This window comes from Apium graveolens, chromosome 11, assembly GCF_009905375.1.
Source record: "Apium graveolens cultivar Ventura chromosome 11, ASM990537v1, whole genome shotgun sequence".
Classification (NCBI taxonomy): Eukaryota; Viridiplantae; Streptophyta; class Magnoliopsida; order Apiales; family Apiaceae; genus Apium; species Apium graveolens.
This window is the reverse complement of record NC_133657.1, coordinates 170,611,726-170,636,288: the sequence shown is the minus strand read 5'-3', so window position 1 is coordinate 170,636,288 and position 24,563 is coordinate 170,611,726. Positions and strand designations below refer to the sequence as shown.

General features: G+C 37.5%; 2 protein-coding genes across 2 annotated transcripts; both read left to right on the top strand.

The window, feature by feature from the left end:
* The first annotated feature begins 14,007 nt into the window (after positions 1-14,007).
* LOC141697086 (serine/threonine-protein kinase KIPK2-like) lies at positions 14,008-19,750 on the top strand. Its single transcript, XM_074501296.1, has 3 exons — positions 14,008-14,276; positions 16,263-18,198; positions 18,312-19,750. Exons 2-3 carry the CDS (start codon positions 16,415-16,417, stop codon positions 19,168-19,170), a joined length of 2,643 nt encoding a protein of 880 aa, XP_074357397.1. The 5' UTR covers positions 14,008-14,276; positions 16,263-16,414; the 3' UTR covers positions 19,171-19,750.
* Positions 19,751-20,102: 352 nt separating this feature from the next.
* LOC141697650 (protein kinase G11A) lies at positions 20,103-24,251 on the top strand. Its single transcript, XM_074502143.1, has 2 exons — positions 20,103-20,766; positions 23,214-24,251. Exons 1-2 carry the CDS (start codon positions 20,231-20,233, stop codon positions 24,010-24,012), a joined length of 1,335 nt encoding a protein of 444 aa, XP_074358244.1. The 5' UTR covers positions 20,103-20,230; the 3' UTR covers positions 24,013-24,251.
* The last annotated feature ends 312 nt before the right edge of the window (positions 24,252-24,563 follow it).

The window sequence follows — 24,563 nt, the reverse complement described above, 5'->3', positions numbered from 1 at the left end:
TTGGTTTTCTGGAACTGGTTTCATAATGACAATTGTATGCTTTTCATTTTTTTTTGCTTTTGATAAAATTTTCTACGTATTGAAACTTGGGGCGCCTCCTACTATCAGGGCGCGCCCTGATATTCTGATTGTAGGTTAACTTAGAAAGTGATATTATCTCAAAGCGACTTTGAAAAAGAGAGCCTCATTGTTTTTTGTTTATTCTATATTTTGTGAACCTTGTTTTTCCAAGTAAAATTGATTTCATTATCCTGCTTTATCTTATAGTCATAACTTTGGACTTTGGCGGACAAGTTTGATTGTGGCGCGCCTCCAACCTTAGCAGATATTTAAATCGGGATTCTTTTCAAATCCTTATCAAAAGGGGCACGCCAACCTATATCATGTAGGTTTTACACATCCCTTAATATATGTAACCTTCAAGTGTTATAAGTGAAATATCATAACATGGATACCTTTATGTCCGTGCAGTTTAAATTATTACAGCTTTTCCCAAATTATTATCACTAAGAAGCTCCTAAACAGGGCGCCTTATCTTTTAAAGAGCATAAATACCAAACAAACAAACAGCTGAAACAACTTTTCCTCTTTTATTGATAATACGCTCTAGTGTGAAAATTACACCAATCACATGGCTACTATGCTCTGTGGGGAAATTATTTTGAAAATTTTATCCTTCGGCTAGTTCCAAGGTTCGTAATCATATATACTACCCCCTAGGCTAGGAGGAATTTATTTGCTACTAGTCTATTACATAAAACTTAATCATAGAAGTGAGGGGGCAGAGGCCACACCCTACTGATAATACTTTCGCAAGTGCTCTGCATTCCAAGCTCGAGGGATGAGCTTTCCATCTAAATCTTCAAATCTATAAGTCTATTTCCAAAGTATAGCTTTGACCTTGTACGGTCCTTCCCTAATTAGCTCCAAGAACTCATGCTGAAGCTGTTTTGGTATTTCGCATGAATTTTAACTAAAACAAGATCTCCCACCTTATAAGGTATAGACTTCACCCTCTTGTTAAAATAACTGGAAATTCTCTGCTGATATGCAGCAAGTTTCAACTGAGAATTCATCCTAGTTTCATCCATCAAATTCAGGTGGAGCCTTTGATTGACCTCTGCATCTTCCTCAACGAACAAATCCCTTCGCAACGATCCAGCTCCCACTTCTACGGGAATCATAGCTTCATACTCGTAAGTTAGTATAAAAGGGGACTCACCCATAGTCGACCTTGGAGTTGTGTTATAAGACCAAAGGACCACTGACATCTGCTCTGGCCAATCTTCTTTCTTTTCCTTCAGCTTGGCCTTTTGAGTATGTTTAATGATCTTGTTTATGGCCTCCGTCTGGCCATTACTTTGAGGGTGATAGACTGCAACATAATCTTTCTTGATGTTCAAGTCTTTGCAAAGCTTCCTCAACTCTTTACTGTCAAATTGCTTCCCATTGTCAGATATGAGTTTATACGGTATACCAAATCTGCAGACTATATAATTGAAGACAAAATCTTTGATTTTCTTAGCCGTGATCATGGCCAATGGCATAGCTTCCACCCACATTGTAAAATAATCAACAGCCACCACGACGTACTTCACATCCCCCTTGGCCTTGAGAAGTTCTCCAATGAGGTTAATTCCCTACATAGCAAAAGGCCAAGGACTTGCCAACGAAGTTATGGATATTGCTGGGGCGTTTGAATAATTAACAAATCGTTGAAAACGATCACACGCCCTAACAAACTAGAAAACATCTTCTTTCATGGTTGGCCAATAATATCCCTGCCTAAGGACTTTCAATGCCAAAGAACCCCCCCCCCTCCGAGTGGTTGCCACAAATACCTTTGTGTACTTCTCTCAGAATGTAATTTCTTTCTTCCAAATCTACACATCGTAAAGTGGTTGATTAAACCCTCTCTTATATAGCACCCTATCATACTCAACGTACTTCGCAACCTGATAACGAAGGCGTCGAGCCTGCAGCTTGTCTTCCGGCAAAGTCCCTGCTCAGATATAATTGTAAATAGGGGTCATCCAAGTATCTTGTGGGATCCCTTGCATCTGAAACACACTTACTTCTGGAATACTTGGAATTTCTTGAATTCCCAGGGGAATTTTTCCGAGCAACACGCTGTCCATCTGTGAGCCCGGTTTTGCCAAGGCATCCATATTGTTATTTTCCTCTCTTGGTACGTCTTCCAACTTGGAGCTACCAAATCTTTTAAGTAAGCGCTGCACACATCTCATATATAATTTAGTTCGAGGACCTCGGGCCTGGAACCCTCCATTGACTTAATTTACTACCAACTCTGAGTCGCTTCAAGCTATCAAATTAACGACCTCTACTTCCAAAGCTATCTTCGAGCCATTGATTAGTGCTTCGTACTCAGCGTCATTGTTGATGACATAAAACTTGAAGTGAATGGCACTCATCAAATATTGTCCTTTCAGGGTAAATAAAACAATCTCGACTACTGCTCCGTTATTATTCATAGCTCCATCGACATGCAAGACCCACCAAGGATGTGGGAACTCTTCTCATACTTTGATAGGGGCATTTCCCTGTGAGGAAGGTTCTGCCAACACTATAGCCTTATCATCTACCTTGGAATCAAACTCAATTATGAAATCAGCCAACGCTTGCCCCTTGATTGTTGTGCGAGGGCAATATTCCAGATCGAATTGTCCCAACTATACTGCCCACTTTATCATTCTTCCTGACGATTATGGCTTATGTAAAATGTGCCTGAGAGGATACGCGGTGCGGACCTCTATCCGATGAGCTTGAAAGCATGGCCTTAACTTTCGTGCTGCAAGGGCATATACTAACTTTTCCATGCTGGTGTATCTAGTTTCTGCATCCAACAATCTCTTACTCACATAGTACACCGGTGACTGGCGGCCTTCTTCCTCTCTTACCAACGCCGTACTGATGGAGTATTCTGAGACTGCCAAGTAAAGAATCAACGTCTCCCCATCTTCTGGCTTTGCCAACATAGGAGGATTCCCCAACTGCTCTTTGATTTTCTGAAAAGCTTCCTCACAGTCCGAGTTCCATACAGAATCATTTCCCATGCATTTAATTGCATTAAATAATTCCTTCCATCTATCTGAAGATTTTGAAACAAATCGATTCAATGCTGCAATTCTTCCCGTCAAACTTTGCACCTGCTGAACACTTGTGGGAATTTCATATCCAGAAGAAGCTTTGATTTTTATGGGGTTTGCCTCGATTCCTCGGTGGTTTACCATGAATCCCAGGAATTTCCCTGACTCCATGCCAAATACACATTTATGAGGATTCAACTTCATTCGATACTTTCTCAGAATGTGGAACATTTCAGCCAAATCCGCTATATGATCATCCACTCTCTTAGATTTCAAAATCATATAATCCACATATACTTCCATTGTCTTCCCCATATGCTTCTTAAACATCTTGTTTACCAGCCTTTGATAAGTTGCCCCGACATTGATTAAGCCAAACGGTATTCTGATGTAGCAATAGAGACCTTTGTCAGTGATGAAAGAAGTGTGCTCTTGGTCAGGTTCGTACATGGGAATTTGATTATAGCCAGAGTATGCATCCATGAAACTTAGCAAAGCATGCCCTGCAGTAGCATCAACCAATTGATCAATTCTTGGCAAAAGGAAAGCTATCATTTGGACAAGCCTTGTTCAGATCTGTGAATTCCACACAAGTCCTCCAATTCCAATTAGGTTTTTTCACTACCACCGGATTTTCCAACCATTCCGGGTAAAAAGATTCTATGATTAATCTGACGTCCAAGAGTCTATTAACTTTCTCGGCCAAGGCTACAACCCTTTCTCCATTTATAGCCCTGCGCTTTTATCGAATCCCTTTGTGTTTGGGATCGATATTCAGTCAATGACACATGCATTTCAGATCAATTCCAATCATATCTGAGTGGCTCCAAGCAAACACATCAAGATTTTCCAAGAGAAATTTTGAAAGCCCTTCCTTCAACCTCAAACTTAGCTAAGATCCAATCCTCAAAACTTTTCCTAGATCTTCCTTGTCGATTCAAATTTCAATCGTATCCTCAGCTGGCCCCATTTTCTGTGTTGGCATTGATATCCGTGGATCCAAGTCGAGCTTATTATGATCTTCATTACTTTGTTAAGAAGGCGCATCCTCTAGAGGAGGAGCATCAACTTCCTTTCTGAATGAAGGTGTGCCCTAAGTAACAAGGGCATCAACTTCTTCTGAATTCTGATTATGAGAATGTGCGCCCTGAGACGCAGGGGCATCAACTTCTCCTGAGATTTTTGGTGATAAGGGAACGCCCTGAGGAAGGGGGGCATCTACCATTACATACAGTTTTTCCGAGGCTTTGCAAAACATCACTTCTTCCCTCAAGCCATTCCACATTGATGTTTCCTTGTATTATACCACTTGGGGATTCTTGTTCTTCTTCCAACATTTTAACCCTGTGAGTATCTTCTAAGAATAACATTACAGAAGACAACTTGGCTGAGTATTCATCTTCCTGTTCAACATAGTAATGGACACGAATCTCTTTGATTGGCTGCTCGATGCTTCCTTCCCGCTCATCGTCTAAGGAATCTCCGACTTGGATATCCCTTCTCCCAAAACCCCTCATTGCCTGTCGGTAACATTCTCGGGAGACATATTGAGAGCCTTTTATGCTGCCTACCCCATTTAGGGTTGGAAACTTGATTGTAAGATGGTGTATCAAAGTGATGACCCTCATCTTTCTGAGAAAAGGTCATCCCGACAGCACATTGTGGGACGACTTTTGGTTCAGGACCTTAAACTCGAGCATTTTTTTTACAGACAGTGGACTTTCTCCCAGGGTATATGGCAGCCGAATTGATCCCATGACTCTAACTCCTTCACTAGAAAAACCATAGACCCAAGAATCCCTCTCCTGACATATCTCGGTCAGGCAAACCCATCTTCTTAAAAGTGTTGTAGTAAAGGGTGTTTGTCGAGCTTCCATTGTCCATGAAGGCTCTGTAGACATTTTTAGTTCTGAATTGGAGAGAAATGACTAGAGCATCATTATGGGGATGATGTACCCACCTGCCATCCATTTTCCTGAAAGTGATATCCATGGATTCTCCCCTAAATACTTTGGGTGGCCGAGTCTTCACCCTATAAAAGCCAGTCAATGGTCTAAACTGTGCTTCCCTTTCATATCTTGACAAAGCTCTGTTTGCATTCCATCCCAGGATCTCCTCTGTATAATGCTCGGATACTTCCATCCCTGAAAAACTTATTTTCTTCCAGAGTTTCGTTGTTAGATCCCTGAGGGGTACAACCTCCTTCCTCATTTGCTTTGTCAGCACCATTTTTATGCCTCCTTACTTCCTTCACCACCCACTCGCCAAGATATCCTTCCTTGATTAGAGTCTCGATTTCATCTTTTAGATGCTGACACTCATGGGTGTTGTGTCCGGATGATTCATGGAATTCACAGTACTTCTTCTTATCTTTGCTTTGCCAAGATGACGAAGCTTCTGGCTTTCTAAAAAGTCTTCTGTTCTTGTTTACCTCAAAGATGTGCTCAATGGATGCAGCCAAATGGGTGTACCCTCCAGTTCTGTTTTCATAGCTCGAGGGAGGGCTCCATTCCCCCCTTACAGTTACAGCATTTACCCGATTCGGGCTTCGACTATTTCTTTGATATCTTGGGCTCGGAGATCTATCCTTCTTCCTTGCTCTGCCTTTCTGGCTTGTTTGCAAAGTCGGTTGCACCTCTGCCAAAAATTATTCTATGACCTTGAATGATTCTACCAAAGCAAAGACATCTGCCAAAGTAGCCGGATCTTTTCCCTGCAAATTTTTCCAGAAATCGGAGCCAACCCTTAGCCCTGCTATCAAAAAACTTTTCAAAGCTTCGTCTGAAGCACCTCTTACGCTGGTAGACTCAGCATTGAACCTTTTAAAGTAAGATATCAAGCTTTCGTTCTCCCTTTGTTTGACATTAGCCAGAGTAGTGATAGACGAAGTATATCTCACAGCTGCTTGGAACTTGGTCAGGAATAAGGCTTTCATTTGGTCTCAGGAAGTGATTACACCCGGTCCAAGCTTTTGAAACCATTACTGAGAGTTTTCCCTGAAAGTTGCCGCCAAAAGTCGGCATCAGGCTAAGTCTGGAACTTGATACACGTTCATCTCTATATTGAATCAACCCAAGAATTCCACAGGATTTGAACTTCTATGGAACCGGAGATCGCTAGTTGCATTACGATATCCGGCCGGTAACTGAGCCTCTCTTACAGCCGCAGAGAATGGCGTAGGAATTTCGGTCGTCCCCGTTACTCTTCCTTCCAAGTGATTGAGCAGCCTCTTTAGATCATCCACATTAAAAGCTCCCGTACCAGGGATAGTCTGCATGTGAGGTTCTGGATCTTGGGGCTGAGGTGGAGGTGGCACTACCTGATTCCCACCTAGAGGAGCCTGTTGTTGATTAGTTTTTTGGGCATCAGTTTGTCCTCCTCCAGGTATCACTACTACCTCTTAGTTTCGCCCTTGATCTCCTTCCGGATTTTCTCCTTGACCTCACACGCGACCTTGAGGCATCTCGCGATCATAAACCTGGATATCCTTATGATCGTTATCTCCCGCGTAGTTATCTCTTTATGCTCAGTCATAAGTGCGAGTATCCCTATAGCCACGATAGTTGTCGCGGTGATATCCGTCCAAGTTTTTACCTCGGCCTCCGCCTTTTCCCCTCCACTGAGATCTCCTCTAACGACCACTTCCTTATCCTCGACCATACTGGTTCATCGATCCACGAGAAGGAGCTCTCTCATGGTCGTGGTGCTGATCCTGATTCTCAAGGGGATTCAGGGGCACACGCGTTGAACCACGGGGTGTCACATCTCCGTGATCAGCGTCTCTCTGCCATTCCAACAGTAACATCATTAGATCATCATCCCCCAAGCAGATCCCCAAGCGATCCTTCAAAGCAGCGAAACCTCATTGTTCATTTGCTGACATAGATTCCGCTTGCCGACGTTCCTCAAGAGTACGTCCGGATCGGTGCGGGTGAGTGATTACCCGGTTATCTGCCTGCGGCACCTCTCGTCCATCAGTATCTTCATTAACAAGTTCAACGATCGGGATTGCATCGTGGGATTTAATCAGATGTCGCGGCGTTATTGCCACACGCTCGCCTCTGGATTGGCCATGACCGATCGGAGCATCAGTCATGGGAGCTTTCCCAGATGCATGAGCATAGCGGTTATGGCGAATGCCTCTTCTTGTCTTACGCCGCTCCACCGTACTCAACCTCGAGTCGAAGCCATTAAAGGCATCGCCCGTGTAATAGAGTTGCTCCAACAAATCCGCATTGCTAATCAGGACCGGTGGTTGGCCACCGACATTCGGGGTGGGATGATTCATCGGAGTAGGAACATAAGGTTCATCATAGCCCTGCTCAGAGCCTTCTTCGGAGCTTTCTCCATCATAAGAACTTCCATCACGACATTGAGACATCTTTCCTCCTAGATCCAGATCTTGATTACCCCTTCTTCTAGCGCCAATTTGTGGATGGAGGAATTTGGTAGCAACAAATTTTGAGGTCCGTAGCCGGAAACAAGATTTGTGATGGTGGTTCTTCGTCGGAAAACGTGAAAAGTAATCGTCGGATTTTATGAACAGTGTTTGGTATTTGTGATTATTGGTGGCAGAGATTGCTTAGGGTTAGTGGTGGCTTATTTGCGTTCTCGCTTCTGACCCCTTAAAATTTTCCTACGTATCTCAATTTATAGGGAATCAATCCAACGTAGTTCTTGGGGAACAAGAAACTTAATGGGCTTAGATCTCTTGTCTCGAGGCCCAGTAAGAAACCTACTGGAAACCGTCTTCTACTAGCTTTAGGCATGTCCGCCGATGAGGCCCAACCATAAAGGCCAAAGGCTCGTCCACGACTTCGAGACTTCACGGATAAGACATCTCTCTGTCTAAGGATAACCCTCCGCTATCAGCTGTTTCTCTAATCCGCGGACGCATGTATAGCCGTGGTTCACCTCAAATGTTGGACGCATCCTTGTCCCCCGGATAAGGAGCCCCTACCAGATTGCAGGACAAGTGATCCCAAGATTTTGGGTGCAAAGTGCAGGATACTCTGAAGTCTCCCAACGAGGACACCCCTTGACTACAGAGACAGAGCTCCCAAAGCACATACCATATTTCACCCCACATCCCCAATGAGGACACTCATTGACTACAGGAGGAGGCCTTCCATCCAGACATACACCTGGAGGTCCCTGACCACGGACACCGCCTTCCTGCGGTTGTATTACAGGAATGAGTTCTTCAATAGAGTACCTGCATCAAATAGGTTAGTTGTAATAATCTCCTCCATTTTTTAATCATCCTGACAATCCGTCCAAGTAACCATACCGAAATCCTATCAAACCTTTTTCCTTACTTAGGGCGCACCCTGAGCACTTTCCACAGGTAAGGGGTCAGCTCAAGGATATCATCCAAAGGCTAAATAGGGCGCGCCTCCCTCTTCTCCTGAGGGTGCGCCTCCAATATCCACAGATGTATTTTATCAACAGTCCTTCAGAACACAGGGCGCGCCTTCATTTATTTAAGGGGCGCGCCTTCATTTATTCAAGGGGCGCGCCTATTCCCCTTTCAAAAAGGAAACTTGTCTTATCTTCTCCTTAATTTTAGACACACATGTCTCAACTTTGACCACTCTATATGATTTTGACCTGAATAATGTTTATACCAATTGTTTGGGCATAACGACATATATTTAAATAATCTTGATAATCTATATCTAAACTATATTATAATAGACGAAATATTAAAAGATAGTCGGTTGGTGAGTAATTGATGAAATTACTTAATCAACCTTACTTAATTATTCTAATTTGTCAGTGGGTGGAACGGTCGGTCAATTCTAATTTTAATTGATATTGAAGTCAATATATTTCACGGTTTATCAATATAAATTTTATTTTATATCGAACTTTGCATTATTATAAGCGATATTGAAGTCAACTTCTTCAACCAATTTAAATTTAATTCATATTTATTTATACATTATTATAATTGTTATTTATGACTAAAATAAATTTAAGTAAACTAAATGTAATTAGTTGGAATTCGTTGATATAATGTGCCTCATGTGCCTCTGGTTAAGATGAAATAAAATATAATAATGATCCGGCTAAAAAAATTATACTATTGAACTAGGATTAAGAAAATAATATATATTATTTATCCAGGATAAAAAAAATATAGTATACAATTGATCTAAACTAACACAAAATTAAAATAGAAAAAATAATTCGACTAACTGAAATAAAATCATGTATACTAAATATACGGGATAAAAAAATTATCTTATTGATTCCGAATTAAAAAAAATTAAAATTAAAATAATTAGTACGATTTGGTCGGTATCGGACACTGTGCTAAAATGAAATAATGTAAACAACTAATCCGGGATAAATCAAATTAATATCATACTAAACATAATTTGTATTCTATTGATTTGAACTTAAAACCAAATTTTAATAAAAACATAGTTAATTTTTTTTAAAACACACATAGAATTATTAATAAAACTATGTCGTTCAATCAGTTATATTGTCACTTTCAAATAGCTTTTATAAAGTTATAGTTAATTGATTAATTAATAACCACACTAAACTAATATTTTTTATGGTCCATGGGGATATTATATTTTATTCTCAATAAAATTATAAACTCGCTATAATAATATTTGTTTCCCCGATACTAAGGGTATTATTTTAAGTAGGTTTAACTGTTCTAAAAAAACTACGAATATATATATATATATATATATATAAATATCATGAAATCATATTATTTTAAATTTTAAGTGAACAAAATTAAAAATTCAATTCTAAATAATTGTTTTAAAAGATGTATAATATTAAAAAAGATATGTATGATCCGTGCATTACATAGGTTTTAAGCTAGTATAGTATGATAGTTGAGGAGTCGAAAGACACCAGATTGTTTAAAGTTGTTTTTCTTAAATTTCTACTTTTTTATTTTTTATTAAATATATTTTTAAGACATTAATAGCATTGTAATAGTCATTAGTTACACGTATTAATTATATATTAAATTTTCTTTATCGTATTCATAATTACACGTATTAGTTATATAATAAATTTACTTAATGTTATTCATATAAAAGTTAAGTGGATTTTTTTCGAGAATTATATTTTTTATTTCAATATAAAATATTAGTTATTAATAAGAGAAAAATATTTTTAGGTGAAATGTCGTCTATGAATTATTTATATTTTATCATTTTTTACTACCTATTAAGATCAATGCTATTTATTTTCGGATAACGGTAGTCAGACAATCTTAACTTTTCGAGAAATAATTTATTTATGATAGTGACAAACCTTGATAAATTATGAAAATTGTTGTGCAAGACATAACTCTAGAACAACAAAACTAAGTCACATTGACAATCATATGATTAAGTTGTATGATAATCTAAATCTGTATTATGTATTGTATTTCTTGAATCTGTAAAACTGGTTAGAACATTAGACTGAGAGATTTTTCTGTGAACAGATTTAAGTTAAAGAATAAATTCTGGAAGAAGATCAAGTCATGATCATGCCTCAGCGAAAAGATGTAGAAGTTTGTTGTTGAATAAATTTGTTATATGAAAAATGTTCTAAGTCAATATATCGATAAGTCACATATCAAGTTACATCGAGAAGTCATTCGAGAAGTTCATAATGACTTGTAGAGAAGTCCAAAATGACTTATAGAGAAGTCTCGGAGATATCGACAAGTCAAATTAAGATGTAGAGAACTGGAGATGTCGACAAGCCATTTCTGCATGTAGAGAACTCAGAGATGTCGATAAGTCAAATGAAGATGTGAAGAATTTGAGACATCGACAAGTCAATTTCTTATATAGAGATCTAATAGTTATCGATAAGTCAAATTGTGTATATAGAGATCTCGGAGATATCGACAAATAATTTCTACATGTAGAGATCTCAGACATATCGACAAGTCATTTGACATGCAAGGATCTAGAGACCTTGACAAGTCAAGTAAACCTATAGAGAACTCAGAGATCTCGATAAGTTATTTACTTATCGAGATGTCACTTCTCTATAGAACAAACCGGAGATCTCGACATAATTCTCAAATTCAGAATGCAAACAAGTTCAAGATTATCAGTCAACAAATGATCTATTCACTAGCTTGAAAAGTCTACAAAGTAGCTGGAAGAATACAAGATCAAGGGTCAATATTAACTGGACAAAGAGTGGTCACAGACCTGTAAGATTTTGCACATATTTGCTAAGTTAGAAATGGAAATAGAAAAAGGTTGATTTATAAAGTAGTTTAGTACATTTTAGTACAAGTCTTGTAAACCCGTGCTGCTAGTCTATAAAGTATGCACGGGTCCTTAGTTCATAAGTAACAAATATATCAAGATTTTTATTGTATTCTCTCAAGATAGAAGCTGAGTTCTTATTTTCTTAAGAACACATAATTTGTAGCAAGACCAACTTAATTAATACAAATTAAGTAAGTTTTGAAAATATTGTGCTTGTTGATTAATTCTGTAAACACAATATCTCTGCAATATCTTAACTACTTTGTTCACCTATAATCCAAACAATTTTAAAATAGGCTAAAAATCCAAAAAAACACATTCATCCCCTTTGTGTTGCATTTAATATCTAGCAACTTTTCTTTTTCAGGCTCTGTGTAGGTTAAGGGATATTTGGGTACATAATGTGTTGGTCTGACCATGTCTCCATCTATGGCTTCTGGAACCCTTCCCATAGGAATGAAATGTCTATTTTTAAGAATCTGAATGTACATGGGGTTGTCCATCCTTATGAACAACATCATTTTTTTGTATAGTGTGTAGTTGATTTTGTCAAAGACAGGGTTCTTGATACTGCTTAATTTCTGAGCACCCATTCTTCCAAGATCTTTATTTGTCTTCTTTAAGATTTTGCTCTGATACCACTTGTTATATATTGAATGTAAAGAAAAGTAACACATGGAGGTGGATGTGTTTCTTGAATTTTATTTTTCTTTTAAACTGTTTTGGATTATTGGTGAACAAGGCAGTTTAAAATTGTAAAGATAAAATGTTTGGCAGTAAGAACACACAAGACACAATATCAAAAACTCACTTAATTGTATTAATTAAGTCCGTCTTACTAAAAATCTGTGTTTTTAAAAAAATAAGAACTCTGCTTCTATCTTGAGTGAATATAAGATTTTCTAGATATGTTTGTTACTTCTCAACTAAGGACCCGTGCATGCTTTATAGACTTGCAACACGAGTTTACAAAACTTGTACTAAAATGTACTAAACCAATTTTTAAATGAACCTTGTCTATTTACTTTTCCGGTGTTAGCAAATTTATGCAAAATCTTGTAGGTATGTGACCATCATTTGTCCAGTGAATCTTGACCCTTGATCTTGTATTCTTCCAGCTGTTTTTGTAGACTTTTCAATTCAGTGAATGAATTGTTTGTTTACTGATAATCTTGAATATTGAACTTGTCTGTATTCTGAATTTGAGATAGTATGTCGAGATCTCCTTTTATTCTGTAGAAAAGTGACATCAATATATCGATAAGTATAATGACTTATCGATATCTCGAGTGCTCGACATATGTAAATGACTTCTCGAGGTCTCTAGTTCTCGACATGCAGAATAACTTGTCGACATCTCTAGTTCTCGGTATAGGCTTTTGACTTGTCGACATCTCGAGTTCTCTACATGAAGGATTTGACTTGTCGATATTTACATGCAGAAATGACTTGTCGATATCTCTGAGATCTCTGCATACACATTTTAACTTGTCGATATCTCTGAGATCTCTATAGAAATATTGACTTGTCGATATCTCCAATTCTCTACATGTTCATTTGACTTGTCGATATCCGAGATCTCTACATGCAAAAATGACTTGTCGATATCTCTTGGGACTTCTCTACAAGTCATTTTGGACTTCTCAACTGACTTCTCGATATACCTTGATCTGTAACTTGCCGATATCTGAGCTTATAACATTTTTCATAGACCAACATTATTCAATTTCAAACTTCTACATCGTTTCTATGAGACATGATCAAGACTTGATCTTTTTTAGAATTTATTCCTTAACTTGAAAATGTTCATAAGAAAAATCCATCAGTTTACAGACCCAAACAATACAATTACAGAATACAAATATTGATTATCAAACAACTTAATCTCAGAACTATCAATATCACTTACTCTTGTTATTATACAATCTTGTTTTACACAACAATTTGGAGCATTTCTCCCATCCAATCTTATAATGACATTTTCAAGAAGGATTATACAATTACCCCAAAGAAATTTGAACGTCAAACAATTGACTTTTTTTAGAATGCCTTTAGGAAGAGGTGCAAGTTACTTGCCCCATCCACCAGGTACCTAGTCCATGAACTAAGCAAATTTGATAAATATACATGTTCTTGTGAGTTTTTATTGTGCTCATTATTTTGTTGGAGAGCAATTCAAATTCACTTGTTGAAAATGTATGATCCGTTTTAAAAAATCTGTAATGAATAAGAATCCAATCAGATTGCTAGAAGAACTTACATTTTTACATTTCTTTTTGTCGATTCAGGGGTTTAAAAATAATTTCAGCCAAATTAATATTCAAATGATACAAGTCTTTTTTAATACTGTTTGCTAGTTTCGATTTGGGGTCCTCGAGTATGGCCTGGGCGCAAGTCTACAAAAAATTAGATAAAAACAAATAATAAATTTACAAGTACTTTTAACCAGGTAAACAAAATGAACACAAATCAATTAGTTGTTTTTTTTTTTTTAAAAAAAAAGCAATTAAATGTTTCACAAAATATGAAATATAATGAAGTCAATTTTGAATGAAAACACGAGTATCCTATGCAGTAATTTTGAATATATTCACACATAAATATGTCAGACAGGCGGCTTACCACTTACCTAGCAGCTGCTGCTACTACTACTACTACTAGCTCTCTTTCTCTCTCATAATTACTTCCTCAAGTTTTGATATTTTTACGCCAACACACACACACACCATACATACATGTTTCGTGACTGTAAGACAGAGATAACGACGACAAAGCTACGTATTCTCGTGATTATCACTAAAAAGATTCACCCCCTTTTCTCTCCCATTTTTAATTTTTCCCTCCTCTCCCCTTTCCACTTATTCACAATCTTGGAATTTTCTCTGTGGCCTTGAAGCTCATTCTTCTTGTTTTTTAGGTAAAAATCTCATCTTTATGTGTATTATGTGTTTTGATCTCTTGAATCTTGATGTTTGTGAAGCTCCTTGTTTAGTTATTGTTTTAAGCTTATTGTTTCACTTTCCCTCTGAGAGAGAGAGAGAGAGATGAAGTAAGTTCAAACTTGAGAGAGATAAATTAGGTTCAAACTTGAGAGAGAGAGAGAGAGTTGAAGTAGGTTCAAACTTGAGAGAGAGAGAGAGAGAGAGAGTAGGTTCAAACTTGAAAAGGAAACATACCCAACTTTTGGTTTTAGTTTGGATGCGTGTATATATGTTTAGTTTTGAATTTTGTTGATTATTGATGAGAAAGTTTGCAACTTTAGGGCCATGTACTTGTGTAGCTGTTTGGTTGTATGAACATTGTGTTACAGTTGTCTACTGTCTACTGATGATCCAAGTAAAATTAGGAACAAGGTTTATACATTAACATAAGTGTAGTTTTGTAACTTAGTTAAAAGTCGAGTGGCCTTAATTAATTACATTCTTATGAAAATAAATGATATAAATAATATTTGAATCAATAGATCAACAAATTGAAGCATTTGAGTAAGGTAACTACTTTTGTTACCTTAGGTTAATTAATTTAACTTATACTTGATGAGGTGGTCTTGCCAATTATCAAGTGTGGTTCTGAGACTTCTATTAAGTGAAGAATTATTGTTGTTCACTTGAATTTTCATATTTCGAAGATCAAATTCCCCCACCTGTTTGTCACTGCTCTCTGTGTATGTAGGTCAGATACTATCCTTTTCCTCCTAGTCAGATATTAAGAAAAATATTTATGTATTGACCTGTAATATCCCCACATACAACATATATCTTAACAACTGGCACACACTATTATTAAAGGTGAAGTAATAAATAGTTAGTGCCATCATTACCTGCAACATAATCTAAGGTTAGTTATACTACAAATAAAATTCTCAAGTCATAATAAGGACATATGGTCATGTAATATAATTATAATTCCTACTATAATAGAAAGTTAGAAACCCATGCTTCTCTCTAGATATTAAAGATTGAAGGATGTAAATAGTTTGGGTAAGATATTTGTATGTAGGAGCAAAAACGATGCTACTGTCTTTCCACCTGAACACGGGCCAGCTCGTTGCTCTATCTTATTACCTGCAGGTTAGTATGTTACTACAAACCAAGTCTCATCGTAAGAGTCAAAGTGAGAGCAAAATTAGTTATAATCTTTTGTTGTTTACTATCAAAAGTAATAAGTAAAAGCCTAATGTGAATAATCATTATGCCACCCTAAATGTTCAGAAGCATAACTGTTTAGCACAAATACTGTCATTTTCACCTTATTATTGCATCCCGAGTAATGCACATAGGAGAACTATCATTATTAGGGTTATTAAATTTAACTATTTTTACTTAATAATTATTAAGAATCTATTATGCGATACTCAGTTTTATTTGGTTAGAAACCGTGTCGTTTGGATGGTTAGATTAATGAAACGAACTTGTAGAAACCATACAGACAAGAACAAAGAGAGGAGAAAGAAAATTATAAGTCGTCTTCCCAAACCTCAATACCTTATCAATGTAATACTCCACTCTGCACTAGTTTAGTGGACAAAGAGAACGTACATATACTGGATTAAAAGATTTCAAATAAGTTGACAGATTAATTCTCGGAGTCAATAACGTCAATTTCTCATAAATGATTAAATGTTAGTACTTAGTACGATCTATGTACTAAATGTTTGCTGTTCCGTAGCGGGACTTATGACTAAGAAGGTCAATCAAGTTTTTACATTTTCAAATTTACAAGGTTAAATTGCTAGATGAAAACATATGTCCAGCAACTGAAATAGAAACTGCAAGTTTTGAATAAACAGTATGCGGTTGACTCTTTAATGCATGCTAGTCAGAGTTTACTATTGTTTATCTCTACAGTAAAATATCACCACTGATTTTTTTCTAAAATTAACCTGCATTTTGACTCGTGGCAGGTACTTCTTGCTTCATTGTAAAAAAGTACCATATTTCTGAGTTTTCTTTCATATTTGGAAAATCATTACGATGGACATAGAATTGGGGAAAACATGATCTTTGTGTTGAGCTCCTCCACCTTTAAAATCAACTTTCAGTGGTGAGTTATGAAATGCTAGAGGAAAACCTTAATTTAACAGCTGGATCTCACATCGGGACAATGGGTATATCAGGTGTTAACAGTGAAATCGAACCTGTTGGAGAATTAGATTATGTAGCCTCTCAGGAGAAGCATTACATGCAAAAGCCTGGGCTAAGATATTCGATAGAAGATGATATTAACCGATTGTTTGAAGCAATCGGCTTCCAGGCATCAGGTAGAGGTATGAAACCATCACAAACTTTAAGGGAGAATTTACATAAAAAATATATGAAACGACCAGTCAGAGTTAGTTCGTCTCAAGCATCGGGAATTGGAATTTCAGAGCCTGCGAATCTGAAGCAGGCACTTCGAGGATTATGCATCTCTCAGGCCTCTGAAATGGCTGCTACAAAGAGATTGTCAAAACTGGGTGGCACTTCAAGACCTTCAGAGGTGAACACTAATAAGAAAATCTGCAGAACTGTAGTAGTTGAGGCCAGTGAATTTGGCAATCCCATAAATGAGGTTACGGGGAATTTGTTGGAGATCTCCCTTTTTCCAGAAACAAGCACTTCAGATATATCGGAGAAGTTACCTAAATCCCAACATGCACCGAATGTGGAAGTATCGAAGAAGAATGCTGCTTCTACGCTTTTGGCGGATGCATCACTTCAAAAAGCTGAAGTCGCCACAATATCCCAGCAGTCAAAGACTGTTTCCTTACCAGCTGGTATTGGTAGTAAGATCTCGTATATGAGGTTGATGCGGAGGGGAAGGAAATCAAAACTTTCAGCATTGGTTCCTCACAGTGGTAAAAAACTCCCAGTGCTAGATGAGATCATCCTGGACACAGATCAAAGTTTAATTCAGTCGACATGCGAAGAAAATGATCAGAAAAATAAGTGCAATACTGCAGATTCATTACCTAGCTCTAAAACTGGCAAAAAGGTTTCAAAATCTAGAAGCGTTGACCCCAATCTAATTAAATTCGCTTGGAGGAGCAAGAAATTTGTTAAAACCAAACTGAAACAGGACTCAGATTCTGTAGAAACTTGTTGCAGTCGTATTCGTGGAGTTTCTGATGATAATTTGGTCACTTGTCTCAGCAATCAAATCGGTCACACACCTGACACTGTACGAAAGACTCCAAGTAAAGAAAAAGAGTCAGAATCTTCAACTTCGAGTAGTACAAACATTGGCAGTAAATTGAGTCTAAGTTCTATAGACTCTAGTGCTAATAAATTAGGTTTTAGTTCAGAATCTAGTGACATCCAGAAACCTGTTGTAATAAGAGCCGGCGAAAGATCATGTACAGGAGATAAAGGTGATTTTTCTCAAAGTTCAAAGAGTAGCATCGGGGAGTATAGCAGTTCTACAGCCTTTAGTGAAGAAAGCAACTTAAGTGGGTCTCGCACGGGCTGTCGGCCTCACATGTCAAAAGACACGAAATGGGATGCCATTCGGCATGTTCAAAATCAGAACGTCAGTTTAGGTTTGAGGCATTTTGAGTTGCTTAGGAAACTTGGTGGTGGGGACATTGGTAATGTTTACCTTGGGAAGCTTGCTGGTACAGAGTGTCTGTTCGCTGTGAAAGTGATGGACAATGAGTTTTTGGCTGCCAGGAAGAAAATGCCCAGGGTTCAAACAGAGACAGAGATACTGCAAATGTTAGACCACCCATTTCTCCCCACGCTTTATGCACAATTTATGACAAATAATTTCTCCTGCTTGGTTATGGATTATTGTCCAGGTGGAGATCTACATGTTCTTCGGCAAAAGCAACTGAGCAAAACTTTCTCCGAGCAAGCAGTGAGGTAAATTTCTCGAGTTTATAATGAATGCAATGAACTTGGCCTTTGTACCATTTCTACCTATATTAATTTAACTTCGTCGAATGTCTTAGTCTAATATTGTGCTACTGTGGCAGATTTTATGTTGCTGAGGTCCTTCTTGCACTGGAGTACCTTCACATGCTTGGAGTTGTGTATCGTGACTTGAAACCAGAAAATATATTGGTCCGAGAAGACGGTCACATTATGCTTACTGATTTTGACTTGTCACTCAGATGTGCTGCTACTCCGACAATACTGAATTCCTCTCCACCCATTGAATCCCCAAAAAGAGTTTCGAGTCCATGCACGGATTCTAGATGCATAGATCCGTTCTGTCTCCAACCAGCATGGCAAGTTCCATGCTTTACACCCAGGCATGAATCAAGAACCCGAAAACAAAAATCTGATCTAGCTGACCAGATCAATTCAATGCCACAACTAATAGTGGAGCCAACAAGTGCCCGATCAAATTCTTTTGTTGGAACCCATGAATATCTTGCTCCGGAGATCGTAAAAGGTGAAGGTCACGGAAGTCCAGTGGACTGGTGGACACTTGGAATTTTCTTTTATGAACTTTTATACGGTAAGACACCTTTCAAAGGTTCTGGAAACGACGATACATTGTGCAATGTAGTATCAGAGTGTGTAAAGTTCCCAGAGAGCCCCATGGTAAGTTCACAAGCAATGGATTTGATGAGACGATTATTGATAAAGGATCCAAAAAGTAGGTTAGGTTCTGTAAAAGGGGCAGCAGAAATCAAGCAACACGCCTTCTTCCACGGCTTGAACTGGGCTTTGATCAGGTGTGCAGTGCCACCTGAACTTCCAAAATTTTGTGACATTAGGAGTGCCACTTTAGATATATCTTTACATAACGAAGATGATGAGTGCTGGAAAGAATGTAATGGCACTGGAGATCATTTGGAGTTTGAGATGTTTAGGCAAAACTTCTGATGTCTCAAGGATATGAGAATATGGGTTTTCGAGATCAGACATCACTGTTGTATCATATTATAAATATATGTAGGTTATAGTGTAAGAATTATACTTTTTACAGAGAAATGGAGGTAGATGCAATAGTAGCAATGTTGATATTAATACTTGGAGGAGTTCAGATGGTAGAGGCTCAAGTCCGACAACCCTTGCAACTCAACATCTTTCTTCAATCTGTAATATGTCGCAATATTAGTTACATGCAACTTTTCGCACTTATTATCTGCGGTTTAGATACATGTGGAATAGTTTTATAGCAGTAGCCAATCTTGTGATTTACAAAAAAATATATTTGAAATAAACCATGCGGCTGCAATTCAAATTGGGGGCATGAATGAATAATTATTGTAGTAGGAGCAAATCTTGTGATGAATTTAAGGCTAGTTTTGAGCAAGTCTTGTCTTATCATCAATCCTCTACCAGAGGGGAGATGACACAAGACGGTGGCATTGTATGCAAACAAAAGGCCTTCATGCACATTTCTATTACCTTCCCTGTCCTTTACCAAAAACAAAGATTAAAAAAGAATAAAGATTCGTTACGTTTTTTAGACTGCTCCCTCAAATCTCAGCAAACCCAAAAATATTTCAATTTTTTTATCATGTGTCAATTTATATTGGGCAGGTAATCTTTATAAATCAGGCCAACAGATAAAAAATTCCTGAAATCTTATTTTTAAAAAAATTAAAAGATTTTTTTTTGAAACCATAACATTACTCTTAACTCGAATTATCAATTATTTTCTGCTTTCGAGTTTCGAGCATCAATTAACATTATTATAGGAAAGAATAACGAGTCGAAAAGATTTAGTTTTACACAAACACAAAATCACACAAACGACCATATATACGTCCATAAATAAAGGGCGAAAACAAGAAAAATTAAAACCCAAGATTGGAGCCATTTTTATATACCCCCTCCTCCCCTCTCTTCCTCTCCCATTAAGCCACTACTCTCCTCTCTCTCTCTCTCTCAAGTCTCTCTCTCAACTATATTTATACAGAATCACACAACCGACAACATGGAGCCACCATGGGCAGTCGACGACCTAACCGACGATCTCGAAAGCCTAAGCTTCAACTCAACAGCAACCACAGCCACAACCGACAACAACCGCAGCATAAGCTCATCCTCCTCCTCCACTTTCACCACAAAACACTCCTCTGATCCATGCTGGGACGCCATTCGTCGCAGAACCTCCTCTTCAACTGACCCACCTGCTCCTCTCCTCCTCTCAGACTTAAAGTTCATCCACAAACTCGGTGCAGGCGACATAGGGTGTGTTTACTTGGCTGAGATGAAGTGTAGACATAATGATGCTGTTTTTGCAGCCAAAGTCATGGATAAAAAAGAACTTGCTAGCAGGAATAAAGAAGGCAGAGCCAGGACTGAGAAGGAGATACTTGAGATGCTTGAACATCCTTTTTTGCCTACTTTGTATGGTTTCTTGGATTCTCCTAAGTGGTCTTGTTTGTTAACGGAGTTTTGTCCTGGTGGTGATCTTCATGTTTTGAGACAACGCCAACCTGCTAGGCGGTTCCATGAATCCGCTGTCAGGTGAGTCTCGGTGATTATTTTTTTAATTATTACTTTTCGAACGAGAACAATAAAATTTTATTAATTTATTGATGGAGTTGTAACATATTAGACAATGTTATTGAAGTCAAAGTCCTCACATTAAAATTTATCGTTTTTTGGTACTATTCATTAGCGGTGTGCGATGATCGGATGCAATAGGCTCTTCTTGTTGCGGTCATGTGAAATCATAACATTATGCATAATTTTGGGAGGTAGTTAAAGATTGTCACAAATTTCTTAATTTATGAGGGGCATGATTTTTGGCATTATGTCCCTTAATATTTTCAACTTAAAAAACCAGGGAGATATTTGGAGATTGATATAATGAACAAATATTTGGATATATATGGTAATGAATATTGAGGAGGGAGGGTGGGGGATAATAATTGTGGAGGAGGAAGCTGGAGCCAGTTGTCAGATGAATGCCCCCACAATGGTCATTGTCTAGTTGAGTTTATGAAGATCTAGTAGTATCATAGACTGTCGTACACACTTTCATTTTTACTTTTTCTGAGTTACTGGTCTACTGTCTACCACCCCCCCCCACTCTTCAAGTTAAAATTTAAAGTGTCATGTACTCTACTGACTGTGTAAGGTTTTTTTGGGCAGTGTGTTGTAGTGCTCATCTTAAACACCAACATTAAACACAGAGATTAACAAGATTAATTGTGATGATGATTCATTGGTTTAGTTTGATCAGGCTCATGCTCTGGTGCACGTGACGTTGTAACAATCTTTATTACGATTTGTGAAATCAAATGTGAATTTTTTATATGCCCATGTTGCTTCTTGGTATGTACTCACACATGGTCACATGTTACTCATATGTAGCAATGTTCTAGTTGACCTCTATTTTTTCTTAAATTTGTGTGTATTTTGTATATAAATGTGAAAAGACAAAATAGAACCTTAGATTAGAATGGGAGAAAATAACACCATCCAAACAAAACATGGTAAAATGTGTAAGTTATCATCTTATCTTATCTATGAAATAATGATTTGTTATGAAATTTCCTACAAGTAGATTGGCATCTGTTGAATAATATATGGCTTAACTACCTCCTAATCCTTGGTATCTAATTTAAAATGAGTAATTATTTTTTGTATGCATGTGAAAAAGCACCTTATTTTACTGTAAATGCTTGCGATGGGAAGCATAAATTATGGAATTTTTTAACCTACTTGCTTGTTTAACTTCCAAGGAAGGGTAGCACAGAAGCCAATATCATGGGGCTCTAGTTATTATTTTTCCAGGATTTATGGGGATTCTAATTTTTGTTACCTTTCCTGATTATTTTTCTGGCCTTTAAATTTTCAGTATTCCGTCAATAAGCTTTCGCATATTATGTATAATGTGCAATTGTGCACCATCAAAAGTTAGATTATCGGATGGTGAAACTAAATGTACTCAACTTTATCACGATATAGAACGGGAAAAATAAGATGTATGTTTACTCGAATGTTCTTTACCTTTGAGATTAAGTTTAGACAGACCGCTGTTCTCGTAATAGGAAATAATAATAACTATGCAGCACATAATGGAAGTGCACTTATGCGTCAAAATGTGACTCTATTATAAGAGATAACCTGATGCTTTTTTTCCCTGTAATTGACCTTTTCTTTTAAAGTATTCAATTTTTTAAGTATAGGAAGAGGAGCTGTGAGCATCGAACTCTAAACCTTTAAAGCGCTAGCAGCAGATCTTCAGTTGCTATACCATTACTAAATTTTAGCTCAAGGACTGTTACTATTTAGAGTAGACAATACTGTCTTCCCAAATCCCACTATGTATACCTTCTTGTTTGTTTTTCGAAGTCTATCAATTTTATGGTGGTTTAGAATCTACCTATTGTGTTAGTTATTATTAAATAAGTTGGGAAACAATAATAATGATCATCTCCATATGTTTATAAGTTATAACTGTCTCAGAAAAGGTATGATATTTTTTTAATTTGGATAATATCTTCTAGAGTACCACAAGAAGTATAAATATAATATCCATGAAATAGGGAAGACTATAATGAATTAATGAGTGAGTATAATCCTCCATTGTATAGAAGACAAAAAACAAATACCTGCTCTCATCTAGAGTTGTAATATTATTGAAAAGTAAACATCTAGAATATATATGGTGTTGATCTTAAAGGAACACATGGGTCCCCACTCCATGGCATGGTGCATCCTGTTCTTTCTCTCTTCTTTTCCAATTTCCTATATATAAATCTGAGATTACCAGTTGTACTTTGTTGGTCCAAGTGCAATTAGTTTACTGTTTATGGCAGTATAATTACTTTGTTATTAGATGCTGCAGTGATGAAATTAAAAAGATAAAGAAGCTATACTGCATTGTTTTATTAGTCTTGGACTAGATTAATGTTCTGTGTGAAGTCAATTTGCAAGCACTAATGTATCTTCATTGTTTGTAGGTTCTACGCCTCTGAGGTGGTGGTAGCTATAGAATATGTTCACATGATGGGGATTGTTTACCGTGATCTAAAGCCTGAAAATGTTTTAGTTCGATCTGATGGCCACATCATGCTCACTGACTTTGATCTCTCGTTAAAATGTGACAGCTCGACGTCAACTCCTGCTCAAATTATTACCAATCAGAACCCTCTTAGCAAACCTTTCCGGAGTGAGTATCACATTGACCCTCCACCATTTGCTTCATCCTCGTGCATTCTTCCCAACTGTATTGTCCCAGCGGTCTCATGTTTCAATCCTAAACTTAAGAGAAAGAAGAAGCCTATCCATCACAATGGACCTGAATTTGTGGCTGAGCCAGTTGATGTTAGGTCAATGTCATTTGTTGGGACACACGAGTATTTGGCACCAGAAATTGTGTCTGGTGAGGGCCATGGCAGTCCAGTTGATTGGTGGACATTAGGGATTTTTATATTTGAACTGTTTTATGGTGTGACACCCTTTAGGGGTATGGATAATGAACTTACCTTAGCTAACATTGTGGCTCGAGCCCTCGAGTTTCCTAAAGAGCCAACAGTTCCAGCAACGGCTAAGGACCTAATTTCACAGCTGTTGCTAAAGGATCCGGCAAGGCGACTGGGGTCCACTAAGGGTGCTACAGCAATTAGGCAACATCCATTTTTCCAAGGGGTCAATTGGGCACTTCTAAAATGTACGTCACCGCCTTTCATTCCTCCTCCTTTTACTCGAGATGTTTTATCCGATGAAAGCTGTCCTGAAACTCCTGTGGACTACTTCTAGTAATACATACTCTCTAAGTAGCACAGTTACACAGTTGGTGGGTAAATTAGTTACTACCTAATTATACCTCATGCAAGCACATTTTGTTTGTGCACATTCCGAAAATTTGTCAAGCATTATGCATGAATCTTGCTATGTAATTATTAATCGATTGCGAGGAAAGATATTATTCTCTCTGGGAATAAATTTAGGAACGACTTTTGTTGCTTGCTTGCAAGGGATTAATGGCTAACAACCAACATGTAAGGTCAGTTTGCTTTGTTCAAGTCTTGATTGAGTCCCACTTAACATGTGGATACAAAACTATTTGGTTTTTAGCCAAATGTCTCTTGCAATACTAGCCAGAAACTTCTTCTCAATACACATACAATGTCCAATTTGCCTACAAGCGTCTAAACATATAAACATTTATGTGTGTGTAGTAAGAGGAGTAGGTTAGGCTGAAATTCCGGTTGATCATGTAAAGTAAGTATTATATTTTTTAGCCTAGAATGTCTTAGAAAATAAACTATTTTTCAAAATTATGCATTTTAGCCTCGGATGTTTTAAGA

Excerpts from the sequence above, each read along its gene's own strand:
- LOC141697650 (XM_074502143.1), top strand. The coding sequence starts at position 20,231 with ATGGAGCCACCATGGGCAGTCGACGACCTAACCGACGATCTCGAAAGC. Across the intron at positions 20,767-23,213 it reads TTCCATGAATCCGCTGTCAG|GTTCTACGCCTCTGAGGTGG; the intron begins GTGAGTCTCGGT and ends CATTGTTTGTAG.
- LOC141697086 (XM_074501296.1), top strand. The coding sequence starts at position 16,415 with ATGCTAGAGGAAAACCTTAATTTAACAGCTGGATCTCACATCGGGACA. Across the intron at positions 18,199-18,311 it reads TTCTCCGAGCAAGCAGTGAG|ATTTTATGTTGCTGAGGTCC; the intron begins GTAAATTTCTCG and ends CTACTGTGGCAG.